General features: G+C 41.2%; 1 protein-coding gene across 2 annotated transcripts in view; it reads right to left on the bottom strand.

Annotated features, from left to right (window-relative positions):
* The window catches only part of gria1b (glutamate receptor, ionotropic, AMPA 1b), a 190,440-nt gene that overhangs the window by 29,297 nt on the left and 139,935 nt on the right, over nucleotides 1-21,208 (bottom strand). For both annotated transcript variants that reach the window (XM_060936357.1, XM_060936358.1), the window contains exon 12: nucleotides 151-349. In XM_060936357.1, coding sequence (XP_060792340.1) covers nucleotides 151-349 — 199 coding nt within the window. The remainder of the gene's footprint in view (nucleotides 1-150; nucleotides 350-21,208) is intronic.

The following is a 21,208-nucleotide window of genomic DNA, read 5'->3' as shown; positions in this document are numbered from 1 at the left end:
TAAAAAACATAGTGCACACTGTATTCCTAACTGTATCTATATTTCTTCGAACACATTCCTTGTTCATTCTGAATAATGTAAAAATATAACAATGTCATATTATAGAGTGAGAATAAGTGTTCGATTTTTGAAATTTGACAGATTTCTCACCCTGAAGAACTCTTTGGTTGATCCTCCATCCAAGGTGCCGTAAGCGATCTCCGTCTGCTTGGCTAGGTCTTCTGCGCTCTCTATGGGCGACACCATCCTCTCCACAGTCAGAAAAGCCGCCAGGTTGGCCGTGTAGGAGGAGATGATGATGAGGGTGAAGAACCACCACACGCCTCCAACTATACGACCAGACAGTGATCTAAAACCGTGAGAAAAACGAACCATCGTAAGACAAAAACAAGGATCGGGGACCAGGTATAGAGGTGCATAAAGTAGACGTTGTACAAACCGCTTCACTGTCATAATCAGAGAACATTGCTACAGTGATGAGCCTGTACTATGGGTGAAATTATGGAAAGGAAATCAGTTGTCCAACCATGGATATACGAGACGTCTCCTCAGTGTTCCTGCAGTTATTTATTCACTGTCATATGCATTAGCGCTCACACGCTTCTTACACTTCATCTAAAGGTGTAAATCATAAAACACCTGAGCAAGTGGAACAATAGATGCTGAAATGTTCAGGGAACCAGAAGAAATGGTGTCAAAACACCTGAGGCCTGTTTCAAAGGAGACTCTTGTCTCTTAATTCAAGAGAGAGAGAGGATTCAAGAGACAAAAAGACAACACACAAGGGTAAAAATAGAGGAGTACATTGTTTCATGCTAAGTGGCACAGATAAGAAGGCTCCTATTTAGGATTTGCCTGGACACACACACACACACAGAGCAGAAATTTGCCAAAGAGAAAATCCTCACCCACAGATCTAATTCCAAAGCCTTATGCCAATCATTATTCTGGAAAGAGTTTCCTTTATCACTCCTCGCTTCAGGGCTTCAACCTCTCCAACACAATGCAGCGAAGGAGCAAAACGAGGTCAGACATGAGAGAGAGAGAGAGAGAGAGAGAGAGAGAGAGAGAGAGAGAGAAGGAGAGTAGGAGAGGGAGCGAACCCAAGCAACACTGATAATGCCAACCAAAAGGAGGCAAAAAACAATGAGCCATAGCCTTCTTCTCCTCTCTGCTGCTGACAGCTAACAGTCTCCATCCACTTCTCTGTCTCTCTCTCTCTCTCTCTCTTTCTCTCTCCTGGCCTTCATTCTCAGTCTTTCCTCTTTTTTTCAGCTCAGCAACTGTGAGAACACAAGTGCACTTGTGTCTCCATCCAAAGAAACCAATCTGTCAGTCACGCAGCATCACCCTGCTGACGGAAACAAAAAGGGGGTCGCATCGGCGAACAGCACGTTTCCACAAATTACAATAAATCTGCAATCTTTTGGGTCTTTCCGAGCCAGCTTACTTCTTTGAAACCGCTTCGAAGCAAGCTAAAATGAATGATAAAACAAGAAATCAAGTGAGCAAAACAAACAGCAAATAAATACAAAAGTGCAAAAAGGACACCCCCCCCCCTTTTTTTGGTATAAACTGTGTTATAGATTTTTAAATTGCTGCTTCTACATTATTGAGCCAGTACAAAACACAAAACATTTTAGAGTTCCAAACATTCATTTCCCAGAAAAAAAATGAAACTGTGTATCTGTAAAGAAAGCAGAGTATTTTGTAGACAGACAAAAGTGTATTACGTGTGACAGTCAAAGTGTCCAGAAGAGCTGTGGCTGGTTCTGTAAGATGCTCAATAAAACCTCCAGCTCATTTCCTTCTCAAACTGCACTCATTGTACCTCAAACTACTATTTTTTTTTTTAAAGCAAAGGGTCGTCTCATACTATTGACTTTGTTTCATTGATTATTGATCTTTATCATTTAATTTCATTATTTGTGAAGGCATCGTTGCTCTTCAGCATTTCTGTGCATGTGGCTAAAACATTTGTACAGCAATACAGTATAGGCTAGAAGGCCACATGGTAGCGTCCATACCTCCACCAAGCCACATATTATCAACATCAAAACCATATCACTTGAACTTAGGATAATACTAAAGCTGGACACCAAATTTCATCCAAATCTGTTCACTACTATTTGAGTTACGTTGGGAACAGATGAAAAAAAAAAATACCAGATCCGCATATATATCCGGATTTGCATCAAAATCTAATCAATCGTTGTTTTGTTTACATATGCTACCTCAACATTTCCGCACATTATCAGTAACAGGTACTGGTTAGCACTGTACTGTCTGTTTGTTCTAGTCGTTGTATTTGCACTGACCTTGGGTAGGTTTCCCAAAAGCATCGTAGCACAAAGATCATCATTAAATGGTAGAACGAGCATCACAATAAACACACTCTCTCCTAGTTAAGATGTTCTTAGCATTTAAGAGGCTTTTGGGAAACCCACCACTTGTTGTTTGCACTTTAGGTTGTATGTAGTTTACTGTCTGCAACGTTTGCACTCGCTGTACTCATGCACTTTGTTGTGATATGTAGATTTGTAGTCCTGTGATGTTTAATGGAGCACCAGCGTCCTGGAGGAACGTCGTTTCATTTTAACCGTGTACTATACCAACTATATATGGTTGAAATGATAATTAAAAAAGCCGTGACCTTGACTTTGACCCATGGCTCACCTTTCCTCAAAATTTCATCAAAATCTGTTCACTACTTTTTGAGTTACGTTGGGAACAGAAACAAACAGAAGGCCACTTGGTAGAGTCCATACCTCCACCAAGCCACGTTATCAACATCAAAACCATATCACTTGAACTTAGGATAATACTGAAACTGGACACCAAATTTCTTCCAAATCTGTTCACTACTTTTTGAGTTACATTGGGAACAGCCAAAAAAAAAAAAAAATCCCGGATCCGCATATATGGATTTGCATCAAAATCTAATCAGTTGTTGTTTTGTTTACATATGCTACCTCAAAATTTCCGCACATTATAAACGGAGGCAAAAATAATCTTCTCCAACAAAGTTGGCAAAGGTAACAATAAATAATCTAACTAATAAATAAATGCTACCATTCCGCAGATACCAAATGGACAATATTTAGGAGGTCAGGAACAGAATACTAAACGCTGAATAAGCTAAAGCTTTCAAAAGTTAATTCTTAAATTAAAAAAAAAATCTGTCACTTAAGCATTAGCAGTGGTGTCTCCCTGGCAACATACAGGTCAACAGTTGGCTAACAGCACTAGTGTGTAAAAAAAAAAAAAAGCAGGAAAAAAATTGCAATGTCACATCTACAAAACTGCAGAAGAAGTTGCAGAAATGATTTCGGTTTGAGTGTGACTGCAGCTTTGCTTTTTCAAGTTAGTTTAAAAAGCTAAAAACATAGCAGAGCATTACAACAGTGCAGAAGCAGTGCTGTACTGATTCAAATGTAAAACTAGCTTTATTTTGCTTGCAATTAACAACCTAAAGCTACAGTACCAGTCAAAAGATTCGACGCACCAAAGTTTTTTCTTTATTTTTATTAATTGTCACTTCATGTCTTAAAGTAATGATGGATGTCGTTGCTCTTTACTTAGTTGAACCGTTCTTGATATAATATGTATGAATTACTACAGTTGTGGTGTAGAACAGGGCTATTTACTGTATTATTATTATTATTACAACCCCGATTCCAAAAAAAATTGGGACAAAGTACAAATTGTAAATAAAAACGGAATGCAATGATGTGGAAGTTTCAAAATTCCATATTTTATTCAGAATAGAACATAGACGACATATCAAATGTTTAAACTGAGAAGATGTATCATTTAAAGAGAAAAATTAGGTGATTTTAAATTTCATGACAACAACACATCTCAAAAAAGTTGGGACAAGGCCATGTTTACCACTGTGAGACATCCCCTTTTCTCTTTACAACAGTCTGTAAACGTCTGGGGACTGAGGAGACAAGTTGCTCAAGTTTAGGGATAGGAATGTTAACCCATTCTTGTCTAATGTAGGATTCTAGTTGCTCAACTGTCTTAGGTCTTTTTTGTCGTATCTTCCGTTTTATGATGCGCCAAATGTTTTCTATGGGTGAAAGATCTGGACTGCAGGCTGGCCAGTTCAGTACCCGGACCCTTCTTCTACGCAGCCATGATGCTGTAATTGATGCAGTATGTGGTTTGGCATTGTCATGTTGGAAAATGCAAGGTCTTCCCTGAAAGAGACGTCGTCTGGATGGGAGCATATGTTGCTCTAGAACCTGGATATACCTTTCAGCATTGATGGTGTCTTTCCAGATGTGTAAGCTGCCCATGCCACACGCACTAATGCAACCCCATACCATCAGAGATGCAGGCTTCTGAACTGAGCGCTGATAACAACTTGGGTCGTCCTTCTCCTCTTTAGTCCGAATGACACGGCGTCCCTGATTTCCATAAAGAACTTCAAATTTTGATTCATCTGACCACAGAACAGTTTTTCACTTTGCCACAGTCCATTTTAAATGAGCCTTGGCCCAGAGAAGACGTCTGCGCTTCTGGATCGTGTTTAGATACGGCTTCTTCTTTGAACTATAGAGTTTTATCTGGCAATGGCACGGTGAATTGTGTTCACAGATAATGTTCTCTGGAAATATTCCTGAGCCCATTTTGTGATTTCCAATACAGAAGCATGCCTGTATGTGATGCAGTGCCGTCTAAGGGCTCGAAGATCACAGGCACCCAGTATGGTTTTCCGGCCTTGACCCTTACACACAGAGATTCTTCCAGATTCTCTGAATCTTTTGATGATATTATGCACTGTAGATGATGATATGTTCAAACTCTTTGCAATTTTACACTGTCGAACTCCTTTCTGATATTGCTCCACTATTTGTCGGTGCAGAATTAGGGGGATTGGTGATCCTCTTCCCATCTTTACTTCTGAGAGCCGCTGCCACTCCAAGATGCTCTTTTTATACCCAGTCATGTTAATGACCTATTGCCAGCTGACCTAATGAGTTGCAATTTGGTCCTCCAGCTGATCCTTTTTTGTACCTTTAACTTTTCCAGCCTCTTATTGCCCCTGTCCCAACTTTTTTGAGATGTGTCGCTGTCATGAAATTTCAAATGAGCCAATATTTGGCATGAAATTTCAAAATGTCTCACTTTTGATATTTGATATGTTGGCTATGTTCTATTGTGAATACAATAACAGTTTTTGAGATTTGTAAATTATTGCATTCCATTTTTATTTACAATTTGTACTTTGTCCCAACTTTTTTGGAATCGGGGTTCTCATCTCATCTCATCATCTCTAGCCGCTTTATCCTTCTACAGGGTCGCAGGCAAGCTGGAGCCTATCCCAGCTGACTACGGGCGAAAGGCGGGGTACACCCTGGACAAGTCGCCAGGTCATCACAGGGCTGACACAGAGACACAGACAACCATTCACACTCACACCTACGGTCAATTTAGAGTCACCAGTTAACCTAACCTGCATGTCTTTGGACTGTGGGGGAAACCGGAGCACCCGGAGGAAACCCACGCGGACACGGGGAGAACATGCAAACTCCGCACAGAAAGGCCCTCGCCGGCCCCGGGGCTCGAACCCAGGACCTTCTTGCTGTGAGGCGACAGCGCTAACCACTACACCACCGTGCCGCCCCGGAATCGGGGTTGTATTATTATTTACTATTTGATCTCAAATGCATTAATAAGGCAAGAAACCTGTACACTAATTAACTTTTGACAAGGCACAGCTGTTAATTGAAAAGCGTTCCAGGTGACTACCTCATGAAGCTGGTGAAGACAATGCCAATAGTGTGTAAAGCGTCATCAAGGTCAACGCTGGCAATTCCATACAGTACTGTGCAAAAGTCTTAGGCACATGTAAAGAAATGCTGGAGACCAAAAACAGCTTAAAATATTGAAATGAAACGTTTCGACGTTAAAAAAATACCGTAAACTGTAAGCAGTAAGCCGTAATAAATGAAACAAAGTCAGTGTTCGGTGTGAGACAAATTTCCCTTTGCTTTAAAATAAAAAGAGCAGTCTTAGGTACAGTGAGTGCAGTTTTATAAGGAAATGAGCTGTAGGTTTTACTGAGCATCTTCCAGAACCAGCCACAGTTCTTCTGGACACTTTGTCACACTCGCTTCTTCATTTTGCACCAAAACTTTTGCAGTAGCCTTCATTATATTTTCTTTTTTCATCTGAAAAGTGCTCTCTTATGGAATACGCTGCTCAGATACAATTTTTTTTTCTTGTAACATTTAATTTTGTGCTGGAAAACACTTCCCCGAACATTTGGGACTCTAAAATGTTTTTGTAATGTTTTGACTCGATAATGTAGACGTCCTAAAATAGAAATCTATAACAAAGTTTGTATGAAGAGAAAAAAAATAGGGTGCCTAAGACTTCTACAATGTAGAAAATAGTCCAAATACAGAAAACCCCATGAATGAGTAAGGGTGTACAAACTTTTGACTGGTGCTGTACTCTCACACTAACTAAACCACTGGATAACTAAACGGAAGCCAACATTTTACAGACCTAGCAACATATCTAGGATGAGTGCTAAAAGCCGAAATGAAAAGATCTTACTGTAGTCCAACATCTCCGCTCATTTCTTTTCACCCCCCCCCCCCCCCTTTATTTTTTTAGAAAAATAAATATGGAGGTAGATATCTACATGCTGGGCCAGTTCATTTGCAGGAATTATGATGATGACTTTGTTGACCTTTGTGCTTTTGGAAACCAGTCTGCTCCAGATAAGTGTGTGAGTGTAAATGTAAAATGCTAGAAATGCGATATTTGTATCTGGGCGCTTATAGAAAAACAGGCTGACTGAGTAAGACAAAAAGTCTTTTTTTTTTCTTTCTGTCCTTGAGGTGAAGTGGGGAGCTGATGCGAATATTGATGGTTGGGTTACCTGACGTGACATATTTCTAATCCAGTCTCACTCAGTGCTTAATTTGGAGGTGGACAGGGAGGGAAAAGGTCCTGAAACATATACACACAAAAGAGCTCCAAGTGCTTCATGTTGTACTGTTGAATGCCATCAATAGCGTAGGTATAACGACAGGTACAACGAGGGATAGCAGCGATAACATATCGGTATTTTCTGACTTTCTTAGCTTGTTTAACGTCTCCACAAAGCAGCCATGTACTGTATCTTACATTCTCTTTTCCTGTGCACGATCTGCTCTGCTCATCTGTGACTGTTCAAGGTACAGGGTTGAATTTTTCTGAGTGACAGACCAACAAATTTCAGAAATAGCGATGACACATCCCTTACTTTTTACCATCTTGTTCTGCACCATCACTCTTGTCTACTCCTTTAAGGAAGGAAAACAAGGCCAGCTGCCTTTTTATATCATATCCACGACAATCCCAACAAGCACATAAAGAAAGATTGTTCCTGCCGACAAATTTATTATTCTGACTTTAGGTTCAGGGCGGCACGGTGGTGTAGTGGTTAGCACCGTCGCCTCACAACAAGAAGGTTCTGGGTTTGAGCCTAGCGGCCGATGGGGACATTTCTGTGTGGAGTTTGCATGTTCTCCCCGTGTCCGCGTGGGTTTCCTCCGGGTGCTCCGGTTTCCCCCACAGTTCAAAGACATGCAGGTTAGGTTAACTGGTGACTCTAAATTGACCGTAGGTGTGAATGTGAGTGTGAATGGTTGTTTGTCTCCATGTGTCAGCACTGTGATGACCTGGCGACTTGTCCAGGGTGTACCCCGCCTCTCGCCCATCGTCAGCTGGGATAAGCTCCAGCTTGCTCGCGACCCTGCACAGGATAAGTCGTTACAGATAATGGATGGATGGATGAAAATGTGCCTGATCCACATACACAGCCGGTCTTATGAACAGGCTAACCTGGGATGTAAAAAAAAATAAAGTTATGTATAAAAATTTAGGTTTAAAAACCTTCATATTTTGGATTTTACTGAGGTGACTTTGAAAGAAATTTGAAAACAAAAGAAATCCTGATGACACAACTTCATAACATAAGGTCCTCCCATTGTATTATATGTTAAGGTGTTCAGTTGGACTTTAATATAGCATTTGGTGTTCTCATCTCATCTCATTATCTGTAGCCGCTTTATCATGTTCTACAGGGTCGCAGGCAAGCTGGAGCCTATCCCAGCTGACTACGGGCGAAAGGCGGGGTACACCCTGGACAAGTCGCCGGGTCATCACAGGGCTGACACTTAGGCTACATCCACACGACAACGGCAACGAGATTTTTTTTTTTAAATATTGCGTCCATATGGGCAACGGATCAGTAAAATATCAGATTCATATGGCAACGCAACGCTTGCTGAAAATGATGCAATACACATGCCACACCTCTATGTGCGCTGTAAGACGGTCCCATCGGAGACACCAGAACAATAGAAGAAGTAGACGCATGCGCATAAACCCCTTCTTCTGTAGCATCAGCTACAAAGTTTTGATTATTAATCAGTAGCGTAAAACAAAAGATGCGGAAAGAGGAATGAATGGGGGTAGATGGAAGCCGGTACGCCAACATTCTGATATCCTCCAGAATTCTTTAATGGTCCGGAATAAATTGAATGCTACACGTTGATGGATTACTTTGTTCTTCTACGCCCTTTTTGAGGAATGTATTGTCGGACTTAAACCAACATCTGAAGAGGTGAGATCGCTCCTTTTTTTTTTCCTATTTTTGCTGGCGGGATTGTTTTTGTTTTTGGAAAGCGCACGGGCAGTGCGCGGTTTGGTAATACTCAGTACTTCCGCAGTGTTTGGACTAAAGACTCTGCCCTAAGGGCTATTCTCTCTCTCTCTCTCTCTCTCTCTCTCTCTCTTTGCACCATTACACAATAAATATTCACAGTGAAAATATTTTGTAAGCGCGTTTCATGAACCAAGTTATAGGATTTGTTGACAACTCGCATCGAGTTCGTTACACTTCTACCCGGCGTGAAGCACTGACAGTCATGTGGTTGTGACGTCATCGTAAACAAATCCGTTCTACTCATCCAGACGACTTTGCAACGGGGCCGTTGCCAGATTTTTCCACTCTGGAACCCGTTCTCAAAAGATTTCGTTTTGGGGCACCCAAAACGCCGGTGCCGTGTGGATGCCAGGCCGAAACGATAAACAATTTTATCAGATTCACCTGAATCCGTTGCCGTGTGGACAAGGCCATAGACACAGACAACCATTCACACCTACGGTCAATTTAGAGTCACCAGTTAACCTAACCTGCATGTCTTTGGACTGTGGGGGAAACCAGAGCACCCAGAGAAAACCCACGCGGACACGGGGAGAACATGCAAACTCCACACAGAAAGGCCCTCGCCGGCCACGGGGCTCAAACCCGGACCTTCTTGCTGTGAGGCGACAGCGCTAACCACTACACCACCGTGCCGCCCCGCATTTGGCGTTGTCTGTGAAAAATCCAATTTAGAGAGTGTTGTTTGGTCTGTGGATAGAGGTTTGCTTTGGCTAAAAGGGTGGCATTGTGTCTCCAAGTCAACCCCAATCTAGGTAAATACTGTATGTTCACAATATGGTCCCAATGGTGACAAAATTGGTGTTGTGTAAAAACAATTTGAATGTCATACGTAGGCATGTTATGATATATCATGTGATGATAAATCACGATACAAATGTATCGATTAATTAAATAAATCACAATTTTTTTATCTGAGTAATCGCTTAGTTTTTCCTCGCATTGTTTAGACTGCAGAGAGAACAACTTCTTATTCTTCCGGCTGCTCCTGTTAGGGGTTGCCACAGCAGATCTGTTCTGCATATTTGATTTGGCATAGGTTTTACACTCTTCCCAGGGCTTGGGACTGGCATTAAGTAAGCACTGGCTGGGTATTTTTACCTAATCTGCATGTCTTTGAACTGTGGGGGAAACTGGAGCACCCAGAGGAAACCCATTCAGACACAGGGAGAACATGCAAACGCCACACAGAAAGGCCCCCATTGGCCATGAGTTTCGAACCCGGAACCGTCTTGCTGTGAGGCGACAGTGCTAACCACTGCACCACTGTGCTGCCCAGACAGCAGAGGGAACATATAATATAAAATCGTGGGAATGCATGTGACTTCACTGTAGGCAGAAGTAACAGAGCACTAACACAGCTCTGCAAAAACACACAATAAAACGGATGTAAAATGAGAAAGAGCTGTTGTGCAATTGATGACAAATAGATTTAACAAGCACTCTCTTTTTACTGATTGATGAAAGATAAAGAAAAAAGAAGCGAAGAGAGGTAGTACAAATGTTCATAAAGGTTTATGAACAGAGGCGTAAAATTCAGATATCTCTCAAACATTAAATATCACATCACAATACAATCAAGACAAAAATCACATTGACAATACAAACAAAATAAAACATAATTAAAGGAGAACTGAAGTCATTTTAAACTTGCTTTATTTCTTAATTAGCGTGTTATTCAATTACGTTTTTGGTTTTGGTAACCTTATATCATGACTCGTATTGGCAACTGATTGCAATTAAATATTATACTTATCGGCCTATTCGGTTTATAGCCGTGTTGAATTTAGTTCGTTTGGTCCACGGCAGGCGTCGCTTATCCACGCGATCTTCACGAGACTTGTGCGAGACTTCGAAACGTGAAGTGTCAGCCAGGTGTCAGTGCCGCCATTTTGAAAACTGTTTTCCAAATGAAATATTGCACAAAAACGAGTTTAAATGACGATTACTGCCTGCTTTTTTCAAACTTTCCTGATTGCTATCAAAACAAACAAAACTTCCGGCTTGATTACATCAGCATTCGAAAGAGGGCGCGCGCGTCTTTTGACAACGTTGGCAGATGTTGGCCACTTTGATTTCCGCTGTACGTTTTACTTCCGTCCTACGATGTCTCGCACAGGTCTCAACGAATCTCGTTTACGGCCATCGCTTTGACATATGGACTGATATATTACTGAGCGTATTTCAAACACTCATAACTTGCTATAGCAGCGACAAAATAGCCATCAAAAATGCATAAATAGAATTTTGATAATAAAAAATTTTGCCTTCAGTTCTCCTTGAAGGCCAACATCATTCTCTCTTTTGCGTGTTGTGAATAGTCTTAGGAACCCAGGAAAATAATTCTGACAGGCTCTCCATCACCTGATAGATCAATAGTACAGTATCTGACACATGCTGTACATTACACCGTATCAGTGCTCCCCTCCCAGAGCTCAGTTAAACCCGAGCATATCTCACTGCTTAAACCCTCTAATGAATCACAGCAATTAATTAATGGAGTAACTAATCCTCAGAATATGGGTCACTTTGACACTCTGAGCCCAAAAGCTTTTAAGTTTTTAATAAGATCTACAAACTCCATGGAGACCCAGTACTTCACCCTTTCAGCTCGTATTCGTCTCATGTACTCCAGACTCTCACTGGTGTCTTTACCATCATGGATATCGTGAAAGCAAACACATCAAGTGCTGTGACAAGCTGTCCTCTCTGGAGAGCCGGCCGTGTTTAACAGCGCTGAACAAGCCCACACACTGGTGGTGGCAGGGTCACCTCTGCGATGAGAAAGGCCCTGGGCTGCTGCGTGCGTGTGTGTGTGTGTGTGTGTGTGTGTGTGTGCATGTGTATGTCATGCTAATGCTTATGTGTGAATGGTAAACAGGGTGTGAATATTTAAGTGCATGTTGATTCAGTTCTGCCTCTCAGTGTGTCTATGTGGTTGGATGTAACAAGGCTACAAAACATGCACACACATGCAGTGTTTGACAATTCCGAAGGGTTACCTAACACCCCCCCCCACACACACACACACGCCTAGACCTAAATCTAATTTTAACCTGTACTGAGTTACCAACAAGCAACACTTTTTTTATTTATTTGATGTTATCTTTTTTAATTTTTTTTTTTTTTTTAATTTCCACGTTTTCCTCAGCCGAATGTCCCCACAAGGTCAAGCCTTTCAGATATTCCTCTCCTTGTAGGCACGTCTTTTAAGGACCAATTCATATTCAGGTAATGGCTTTTCTATTTTACACAGAGCTGTCCTTGAAGTGACACGATCTGAAGGCTCAAGGCTGAGAGGATCCTCTTCTTCTCTTTCAGCTCCCTTCATTTATTCATTTTGATGTACACTTTTATTCAAAACGCCTTACAAGACAAAAAACATGCAGCTTGGAAGTTGAGTAGTAATGAGTCGTGGCTGAGAAAGGACCTTCAACAATAAAGTACAGTAAAGCAGCTTTTAATCGGGAAAATAAAACTAACGTATACGGGTCCGTCTCAGAAACTGGTCTCTCATTAGGGACATTATGGTCAAAAAATTAATTTTCTAATTTTACTATTTTTTTTTGCATTTACCTAACACTCAATGTTTCTTTTGTCATGTTTAATAAGAATAAAGATAGCATCTTGCTTTATCTGGCCTCCATTGTGGAAAATTTTTTTGATTACAATTCAAATGCTTTTGTAAAATTGATTTACATATAAAATAACCACATCATGAAGAATTAAAGCCCCTCCTTCACAGATGAGTGAAAATATTGAATAAATTTCCTCTTTTTGATTGCTTGGGTTAAAAAATGCCAAGTTATGATGACTGAATTGATTATTCACTTAAATATGAATAATATGATACATTTTGGGTATTTGATATGGCGAAATAGGACACAATGGAAAAATCAAGAACACACCGGAAAGATGAGAATAACGGCGGTGGTAAAAGAACAGCGACTGTACCGGCTGAAGGTCGCGCGGGTCTCTGCTGCGGCGCGCGAGCAACGGGACATCACTACCACACCAGACAGAGCGGGGGCGGGGCAAAATGACTGGCCGTAGATTCTATCAAAAGTTCGATCTAAATTGACAATGGTTGCAAAATATTGGCCAAAAAATATGCAAACACTACGAAATATGAAAGTAAGATGAAAAAGAAACATTCTGTTGCCTTATACTGCAAGACTAAAACAAAATAAAACTGTCAAAACTCACCTTTTCAGTGATAACGTCCGAACAGATCACCTGCGTAACAGAAAGACCGCAAATGGAAGCACGATCAACTTCTAACTGTTGGAGTGGAAAATTCCATTCTACACATGCAAATTGTTAGTGTGTCCTTCCCCGCACACAAATAACACACTACGGTAAAAAATAGACCACAACTCATTTTATAGCTCAGAAATTCATACAAGACCAGCTAGCATCGTAACATATTCTGTAAGAAACATATTCTATACCTAATTTTCAGCTTTCGTTTTAAACAAAATCGCAGATTTATAGCTAAGTTTTTATATGGCGTAGTGATTTTAAGTTCCTACTTTTGGTGAGGTAGTGACCTCAACCCTGAGGCTTTCTGTTTAGATCAAAGCACACGATCGTATTGGTTTTGGGTCTGCGGAAAATGGAGTCACAACGGTGATGAAATATTTTGCATGATGTTTTATTACGGTTATGATTATTCTGTGAGCGCACCAATCCTTAGGTGTATAAAGTTACAACTTAAAATACAATTAGTGATAACTGTAGACTTTTCAGTGGACTACAACCTTTTAAAGGGAATGCGATGTAGTCAACCATTTATCATGTCCCAGATCAAGCCGCCATTCTTCCACAAATTTGAAGAATTTTTGCCAAATTCTGAATATTCACATCAAAGATTTAGTTTTATCTGTATTATTTCTTTCATCATTTTATTTCAAATTAAAACCAACATCACCATTCAAAACCGTATAGTTTATTGACTGTGAGTATATTTAGTGGGGGACCCCCACAGTACCCAGTTTCTGAGACAGACCCATATACGCAATTCAATCTTATACATAAATTAACACAGTATTGTGCAAGTCTTCGACACATGTAAAGAAATGCTGTAGACCAAAAATGGCTTAAAAATGATGAAATGAAATGTTTCAACATTAAAAAAATACTATAAACAGTAATCAGTAAGCCATCTCATCTCATTATCTCTAGCCGCTTTATCCTGTTCTACAGGGTCGCAGGCAAGCTGGAGCCTATCCCAGCTGACTATGGGCGAAAGGCGGGGTACACCTTGGACAAGTCGCCAGGTCATCACAGGGCTGACACATAGACACAGACAACCATTCACACCTATGGTCAATTTTAGAGTCACCAGTTAACCTAACCTGCATGTCTTTGGACTGTGGGGGAAACCGGAGCACCCGGAGGAAACCCACGCGGACAACATGCAAACTCCACACAGAAAGGCCCTCGCCGGCCCCAGGGCTCAAACCCAGGACCTTCTTGCTGTGAGGCGACAGCACTAACCACTACACCACCGTGCCGCCCTCAGTAAGCCATAATAAATGAAATAAAGTCAATATTTGGTGTGAGACGACCCTTTGCTTTAAAAAAAAAAAGCAAAAAAATAGTCGTCTCAGGTCCAATGAGTGCCGTTTTATAAGGAAATGAGCTGTAGGTTTTACTGAGCATCTTCCAGAACCAGCCACAGTTCTTTGACTGTCACACTCCCTTCTTAATTTTGCACCAAAACCCAGTAGCCTTCATTATATTTTCTTTTTTAATCTGAAAATGTATACTGTATGTATGCTGTTCTTACTCATCAGGTGACATTGGACATACGTAACAACCTGTGTTTTCTCCCCCCATCTGTGCCTCTGAGTTACATGTCAATCCTGAGATCGAGATGCTGACCTCTTCTGCTCCTCGGACCTGCCTGATCCATCCTGATGCCCTACGTCTGGCTGGAGTCTCATCACATCGCTCAGGGTGGCCCCATATGGACAGTTGAAAGTCACACCTGGAGGACGCTCTGGACGCTTACAGTAATGCTTTTATGGCTGAGAACTACAATTAATTTGCTAACTTTAGGACTGCAGTTGTCATGAACAATTTTGCACTCAAGTTTCCATCAGTGAAGAGTTATAACATCAACGAAACAGACTTCATGTTAAAACTGTTAAAAATGTTATAATCACGTTGTCTGTTATCACCCAAATGAGGATGGGTTCCCTTTTGAGTCTGGTTCCTCTCGAGGTTTCTTCCTCATGTCGTCTGAGGGAGTTTTTCCTTGCCACCGTCGCCACAGGCTTGCTCATTGGGGATAGATTAGGGATAAAATTAGCTCATGTTTAAAGTCATTAAAATTCTGTAAAGCTGCTTTGCGACAATGTCTATTGTTAAAAGTGCTATACAAATAAACTTGACTTGAAAAGTGCTCTCTTATATACTGCAATATGCTGCTCAGATACAGACATTTTTTTCTGTAACATTTAATTCTGTGCTGGAAAAAAAAACGAACGTGTGGAACTCTAAAATGTTTTTGTACTGACTCAAAGTCATAAAATATAAATCTATAACAAAGTTTGTATGAAAAAAAATTATATATATACACACACACAGTGGTATGCAAAAGTTTGGGCACCCCTGGTCAAAATTGCTGTTACTGTGAACAGTTAAGCAAGTTGAAGATGAAATGATCTCCAAAAGGCATAAAGTTAATGATGACTCATTCCCTTTATATTTTAAGCAAAAACAATTTTTTATCTTCATCTTTTACATTTTCTAAATGACAAAAAAGGAAAAGGGCCCAAAGCAAAGGTTTGGGCACCCTGCATGGTTAGTACCTAGTAACACCCCCTTGGGCAAGTATCACAGCTTATAAACACTTTTTGTAGCCAGCTAATAATCTTTCAGGTCTTACCTGGGGGATTTTCACACATTCGTCCTTGCAAAAGGCTGCCAGTTCTACAAGTTTCTTGCAAAGGCTGTCTTGCATGCACTGCTCTTTTGAGATCTATCCACAGATTTTCAATGATGTTTAGGTCAGGGGACTGTGAGGGCCAGGGCAAAACCTTCAGCTTGTGCTTCTTGAGGTATTCCATTGTAGAGTTTGAGGTGTGTGATCATCGTCTTATTGTAGGACCCGTCCTCTTTTTAACTTCAACTTTTTTACAGATGGTGTGATGTTTGCTTCCAGAGTTTGCTGGTATTTATTCGAATTCATGCTTCCCTCGACCAATGAAATGTGCCCTGTGCCACTGGCTGCAACACAACCCCAAAGCATGATCGATCCACACCCATGCTTCAGAGTTGGAGAGGTGTTCTTTTCCTGGAATTTGGCACCCTTTTTTCTCCAAACATACCTTTGCACACTGTGGCAAAAATGTTCTATTTTGATTTCATCAGTCCACAGGACTTGTTTCCAAAATGCATCAGGCTTATTTAGATGTTCATTTGCAAACTTCAGACACTGAATTTTGTGGCTAGGACACAGGAAAGGTTTTCTTCTGATGACTCTCTCATGAAGGTCATATTTGTTCAGGTGTCGCTGCATAGTAGAACAGTGCACCACCACTCCAGGGTCTGCTAAATCTTTCTGAAGGTCTTTTGCAGTCAAACAGGGGTTTTTATTTGCCTTTCTAGCAATCCAATGAGCAGTTCTTTCAGAAAGTTTTCTTCATCTTCCAGACCTCACCTTGATCTCCACCATTTCTGTTAACTGCCATTTCTTAATAACATTACGATCTGAGGAAACAGTGACCTGAAAACACTTTGCAATGTTCTTGTAGCCTTCTCCTGCTTTGTGAGCATCAATTATTTTATTATTCAGAATGCGAGGGAGTTGCTTCGAGGAGCCCATGGCTGTTGAATTTAGGGACAAGTATGAGGAGTCAGAGAATTTATACAGCTTTGAAATCTGCATCATCTGACCTTTCCAAATGATGAATTTGAACAAGCCACAGCTCAATAAGCTAATCAAGGTCTGGAACTTTGGTAAAAGTTACCTGAGAACTCAAATGTATTGGGGTGCCCAAACTTTCGCATGGTGTTCCTTTTCTTTTTTCACTCTCCAATTGTACAAAACATAAATGCACAAATCTTGCAGAAAACGCTGAAAAGAAATGTGTCGTCTTTACCTTTATGCCTTTTGGTGATCAGTTCATCTTCTGCTCACTTAACTATTCACAGTAACAGACATTTTCAGTAAGGGTGCCCAAACTTTTGCATGCCACTCTGTGTGTATATATATATATATATATATATATATATATATATATATATGCATGCAGCGGAACCCTTTAAAATTTTCTATATTTCTGCATAAATATGACCTAAAACATCATCAAATTGTCACACAAGTCCTAAAAGTAGATAAAGAGAACCCAGTTAAACAAATGAGACAAAAATATTCTACTTGGTCATTTATTTATTGAGGAAAATGATCCAATATTACATATCTGTGAGTGGCAAAAGTATGTGAACCTTTGCTTTCAGTATCTGGTGTGACCCCCTTGTGCAGCAATAACTGAAACTAAACGTTTCCGGTAACTGTTGATCAGTCCTGCACACCGGCTTGGAGGAATTTTAGCCCATTCCTCCGTACAGAACAGCTTCAACTCTGGGATGTTGGTGGGTTTCCTCACATGAACTGCTCGCTTCAGGTCCTTCCACAACATTTCGATTGGATTAAGGTCAGGACTTTGACTTGGCCATTCCAAAGCATTAACTTTATTCTTCTTTAACCATTCTTTGGTAGAACGACTTGTGTGCTTAGGGTCGTTGTCTTGCTGCATGACCCACCTTCTCTTGAGATTCAGTTCATGGACAGATGTCCTGACATTTTCCTTTAGAATTCACTGGTATAATTCAGAATTCATTGTTCCATCAATGACGGCAAGCCGTCCTGGCACAGATGCAGCAAAACAGGCTCAAACCATGATACTACCACCACCATGTTTCACAGATGGGATAAGGTTCTTATGCTGGAATGCAGTGTTTTTCTTTCTCCAAACATAATGCTTCTCATTTAAACCAAAATGTTCTATTTTGGTCTCATCCATCCACAAAACATTTTTCCAATAGCCTTCTGGCTTGTCCACGTGATCTTTAGCAAACTGCGGACGAGCAGCAATATTCTTTTTGGAGAGCAGTGGCTTTCTCCTTGCAACTCTGCCATGCACACCATTGTTGTTCAGTGTTCTCCTGATGGTGGACTCGTGAACATTAACATTAACCAATGTGAGAGAGGCCTTCAGTTGCTTAGAAGTTACCCTGGGGTCCTTTGTGAACTCGCCAACTATTACACACCTGTCATGGTCCTACCTGTGGGCTTCTCTCTTCAGGTAACATCTCCACTCAGCATTACCGGCCACACCCGCTCTCACTTCCTCTTATTAACATTCAGTGACTGTCATTGGCTGTTGCCGGTCACCTGCTTCCCCCCTGTGTGTATTTAAGCTGCACTTCTCCCTAGCCTCAGTGTCAGATCGTCTGCAACTTCCAGCGTGATAACCTGCTATGTGTTCCTACTACTCTGACTCCTGATGATATTCTGTTCCGTCTGACTCTGTCTGCTCTCCAGCCCTGGTAACCTGATCTGCCTTCTGTCCTGTCGACTCTGCCTTTTGCCTGCCTCTCCTGTACCTTCGCCTGATCTCCAGCTTGCCCAGCCCTGCTGCTCGCCTGCCTCTCCATCAGCCCGGTGTGAGCAGCCCTGCCTGGAGCCCTACTCTTCAGCCCCGGTAACCTGACCCTGCATTTCTGTCCCCTTTCTTGCTATCTGATCTGTGACACTGTGTTCCAGCCTGCTCACAAACTCCAGCCTGCTGAGGGACTACTGCTGGGAGACTGCCTGAAACCCAAGTGCTGTCAACCAACAGCCACACCTCTCTGACAATGTCTGATCACAGAAGCTAAGCAGGGTTGGGCCTGGTCAGTACTTGGATGGGAGACCTCAGATGTCACCACCATGCTCCCACCAGCCATCCCTGCCTCTCAGTCCTCCTGCCACTGAACTTCCCAACTCCCTTTTCCCCTGTTATTATTAAACTGTGGTTTGAGTGCATTTGATCTCCTCTCCTGTCTGGTCCTTGACAACACCTTGCTCTTGGAGTGATCTTTGTTGGTCGACCACTCCTGGGGAGGGTAACAATGGTCTTGAATTTCCTCCATTTGTATACAATCTGTCTGACTGTGGATTGGTGGAGTCCAAACTCTTTAGAGATGGTTTTGTAACCTTTTCCAGCCTGATGAGCATCAACAATGCTTTTTCTGAGCTCCTCAGAAATCTCCTTTGTGCCATGATACACTTCCACAAACGTGTTGTGAAGATCAGACTTTGATAGATCCCTGTTCTTTAAATAAAACAGGGTGCCCACTCACACCTGATTGTCATCCCATTGATTGAAAACACCTGACTCTAATTTCACCTTTAAATTAATCCTAGAGGTTCACATACTTTTGCCACTCACAGATATGTAATATTGGATCATTTTCCTCAGTAAATAAATGGCCAAGTATAATATTTTTGTCTCATTTGTTTAACTGGGTTCTCTTTATCTACTTTTAGGACTTGTGTGAAAATCTGATGATGTTTTAGGTCATATTTATGCAGAAATATAGAAAACTCTAAAGGGTTCACAAATTTTCAAGCACTAATGTATTAGGTGGCCTTCTCTGATCCTATCATTTTTTCAAATCAAACTCGTCACCACAAAAACCTATAAATATCTTGGCATGCGCCTTGATTCACACCTTACTTATCGAGCGCACATCCACATCGAAGCGTAATCAGAAATTGTATGTTTATAACAAGATCAGACCGTACCTGTCACTCTCTGTTTCTGACACTTACCTCCATGCAATTATTCTTTCAACAGTATCGTACTGTCTTCCAATTTGGTCTCTTACCACAAAGGAAATTATTGAACCAATAGCAAGACTATACAACAGAGCGTACAAGTTCCACCATAAACTTCCTAGTTGGACTCATCACTGCTCTGCGCTTTCACATTCAAATGTCATGACTTTTCAGGATTACATAAACAGTCATGCTATTACAGTTTATTTTCAGATTCAAATCAACTGTCCGTCACCAACACTTACTGCTTTTCTTCCAACACACAACATACAACAGGGGCGCATTACTAGACCAGGTTCTTTCAGTACCTGCTGATAAAAACACCTGTGGTCAGAGATCATTTTTTCAGACCTACACCAAAATCCTGAATGAGATCCCATATCACATTAAAACACTACCATCCATTACACATTTTAAAAAGGCATACAAAACAGGCTTGTAGTACTCGAGTCCAACTCGTGCCCTAATTTTAAGGACTTGTGACTCGACCTGGACTTGAGCACTGAGGACTCGGACTTGGACTTATGCATTAACTGCATTCAGACTCGTAAATTGGAGACGAGGACTTGGATTTTCTCTTTATTTTTTGTAACATACCATAATAATTTGGCACAAGATATTTATGTCTACATTAATTTTTGTACTAATTTTGTGCAAGGGTGTCACACCTGCGTGCCTTGGCACGTGCATCAGATAGACTCTTGGGCGTGCTCCAGACAGCGCTGTAGGTATCATGTCGCCATTTTGTCTCTAAGAACTACAATTCCCAGTCCTCTTCCGCGTGACCTACATCACGCGTGGGCGGGATCATCTACATCAGTCCGCCATGCGCGCATAAGTCCAGGCGGAAGCTCCATTCCTTTGTCTCTCGTGTCCGGATTCCAAGGAATCTAGACGCATAGAAGAGATGCTCTCAAACCCGAAAACACTTCCTTCTTGCAAGACTCACCATCCAGCACGTTCTGTGCTTAACTACTGGCCAAGATAAAAGTCCAGAATAGCACGATCTTTAAACTCAACCTGAGTTACAACCGGTTTATTCGTATTAGAAGTGACGTCACGACTGCAGCCCAGGCAGTTAAAAGTTAAGAAGCGATTGAATCCTTTTTAACTCAAAAGTGCTGTGCATCTTATTCTGATCAGAGACTTTTCCTCACGAACGCTGAAGTTCGGACCAAGAATCCTCTGCTTTCCACGGGAACCACCCAAGTGTTCCGCTGGACCAGAAAGTTCTCTACGCCTCCATCACGAGCGGCTCACGTGCTCCAACGGCGAGGCCCGAAACTACAACGGCGAATACTTCTTCATATCTTGCTAAAGGCAGGATTAAGTAAGATTTTGGCATTTGGGCATAATTAAGATAGTCTTAGGAATTTGCTTTTAGTGAAATAGTGTGAATTTAAACCCAGGTTTATCTGTTACACTGTTAAACACGCAGCGTGTTGAATTGTTGATTTATTTTGTTAATCTCTCAATTGTTTTTAATAGACAGGCTGTGCATGCTTCTCTCTCTCTCTTATTCTTACTAACATTTTAATTTCATTATTATACATCTTGATCTCATCAAGATTTCAGTGGATTCGGTATGGTTATGAGCTAGTGGGTTAGCTACAGCTTCCCTTTGTCTGCTTAGCGACACA

Source organism: Neoarius graeffei, chromosome 12 (assembly GCF_027579695.1).
Source record: "Neoarius graeffei isolate fNeoGra1 chromosome 12, fNeoGra1.pri, whole genome shotgun sequence".
NCBI lineage: Eukaryota > Metazoa > Chordata > Actinopteri > Siluriformes > Ariidae > Neoarius > Neoarius graeffei.
The sequence above is the reverse complement of the archived record's forward strand: the minus strand, read 5'-3'. Positions and strand labels throughout refer to the sequence as shown.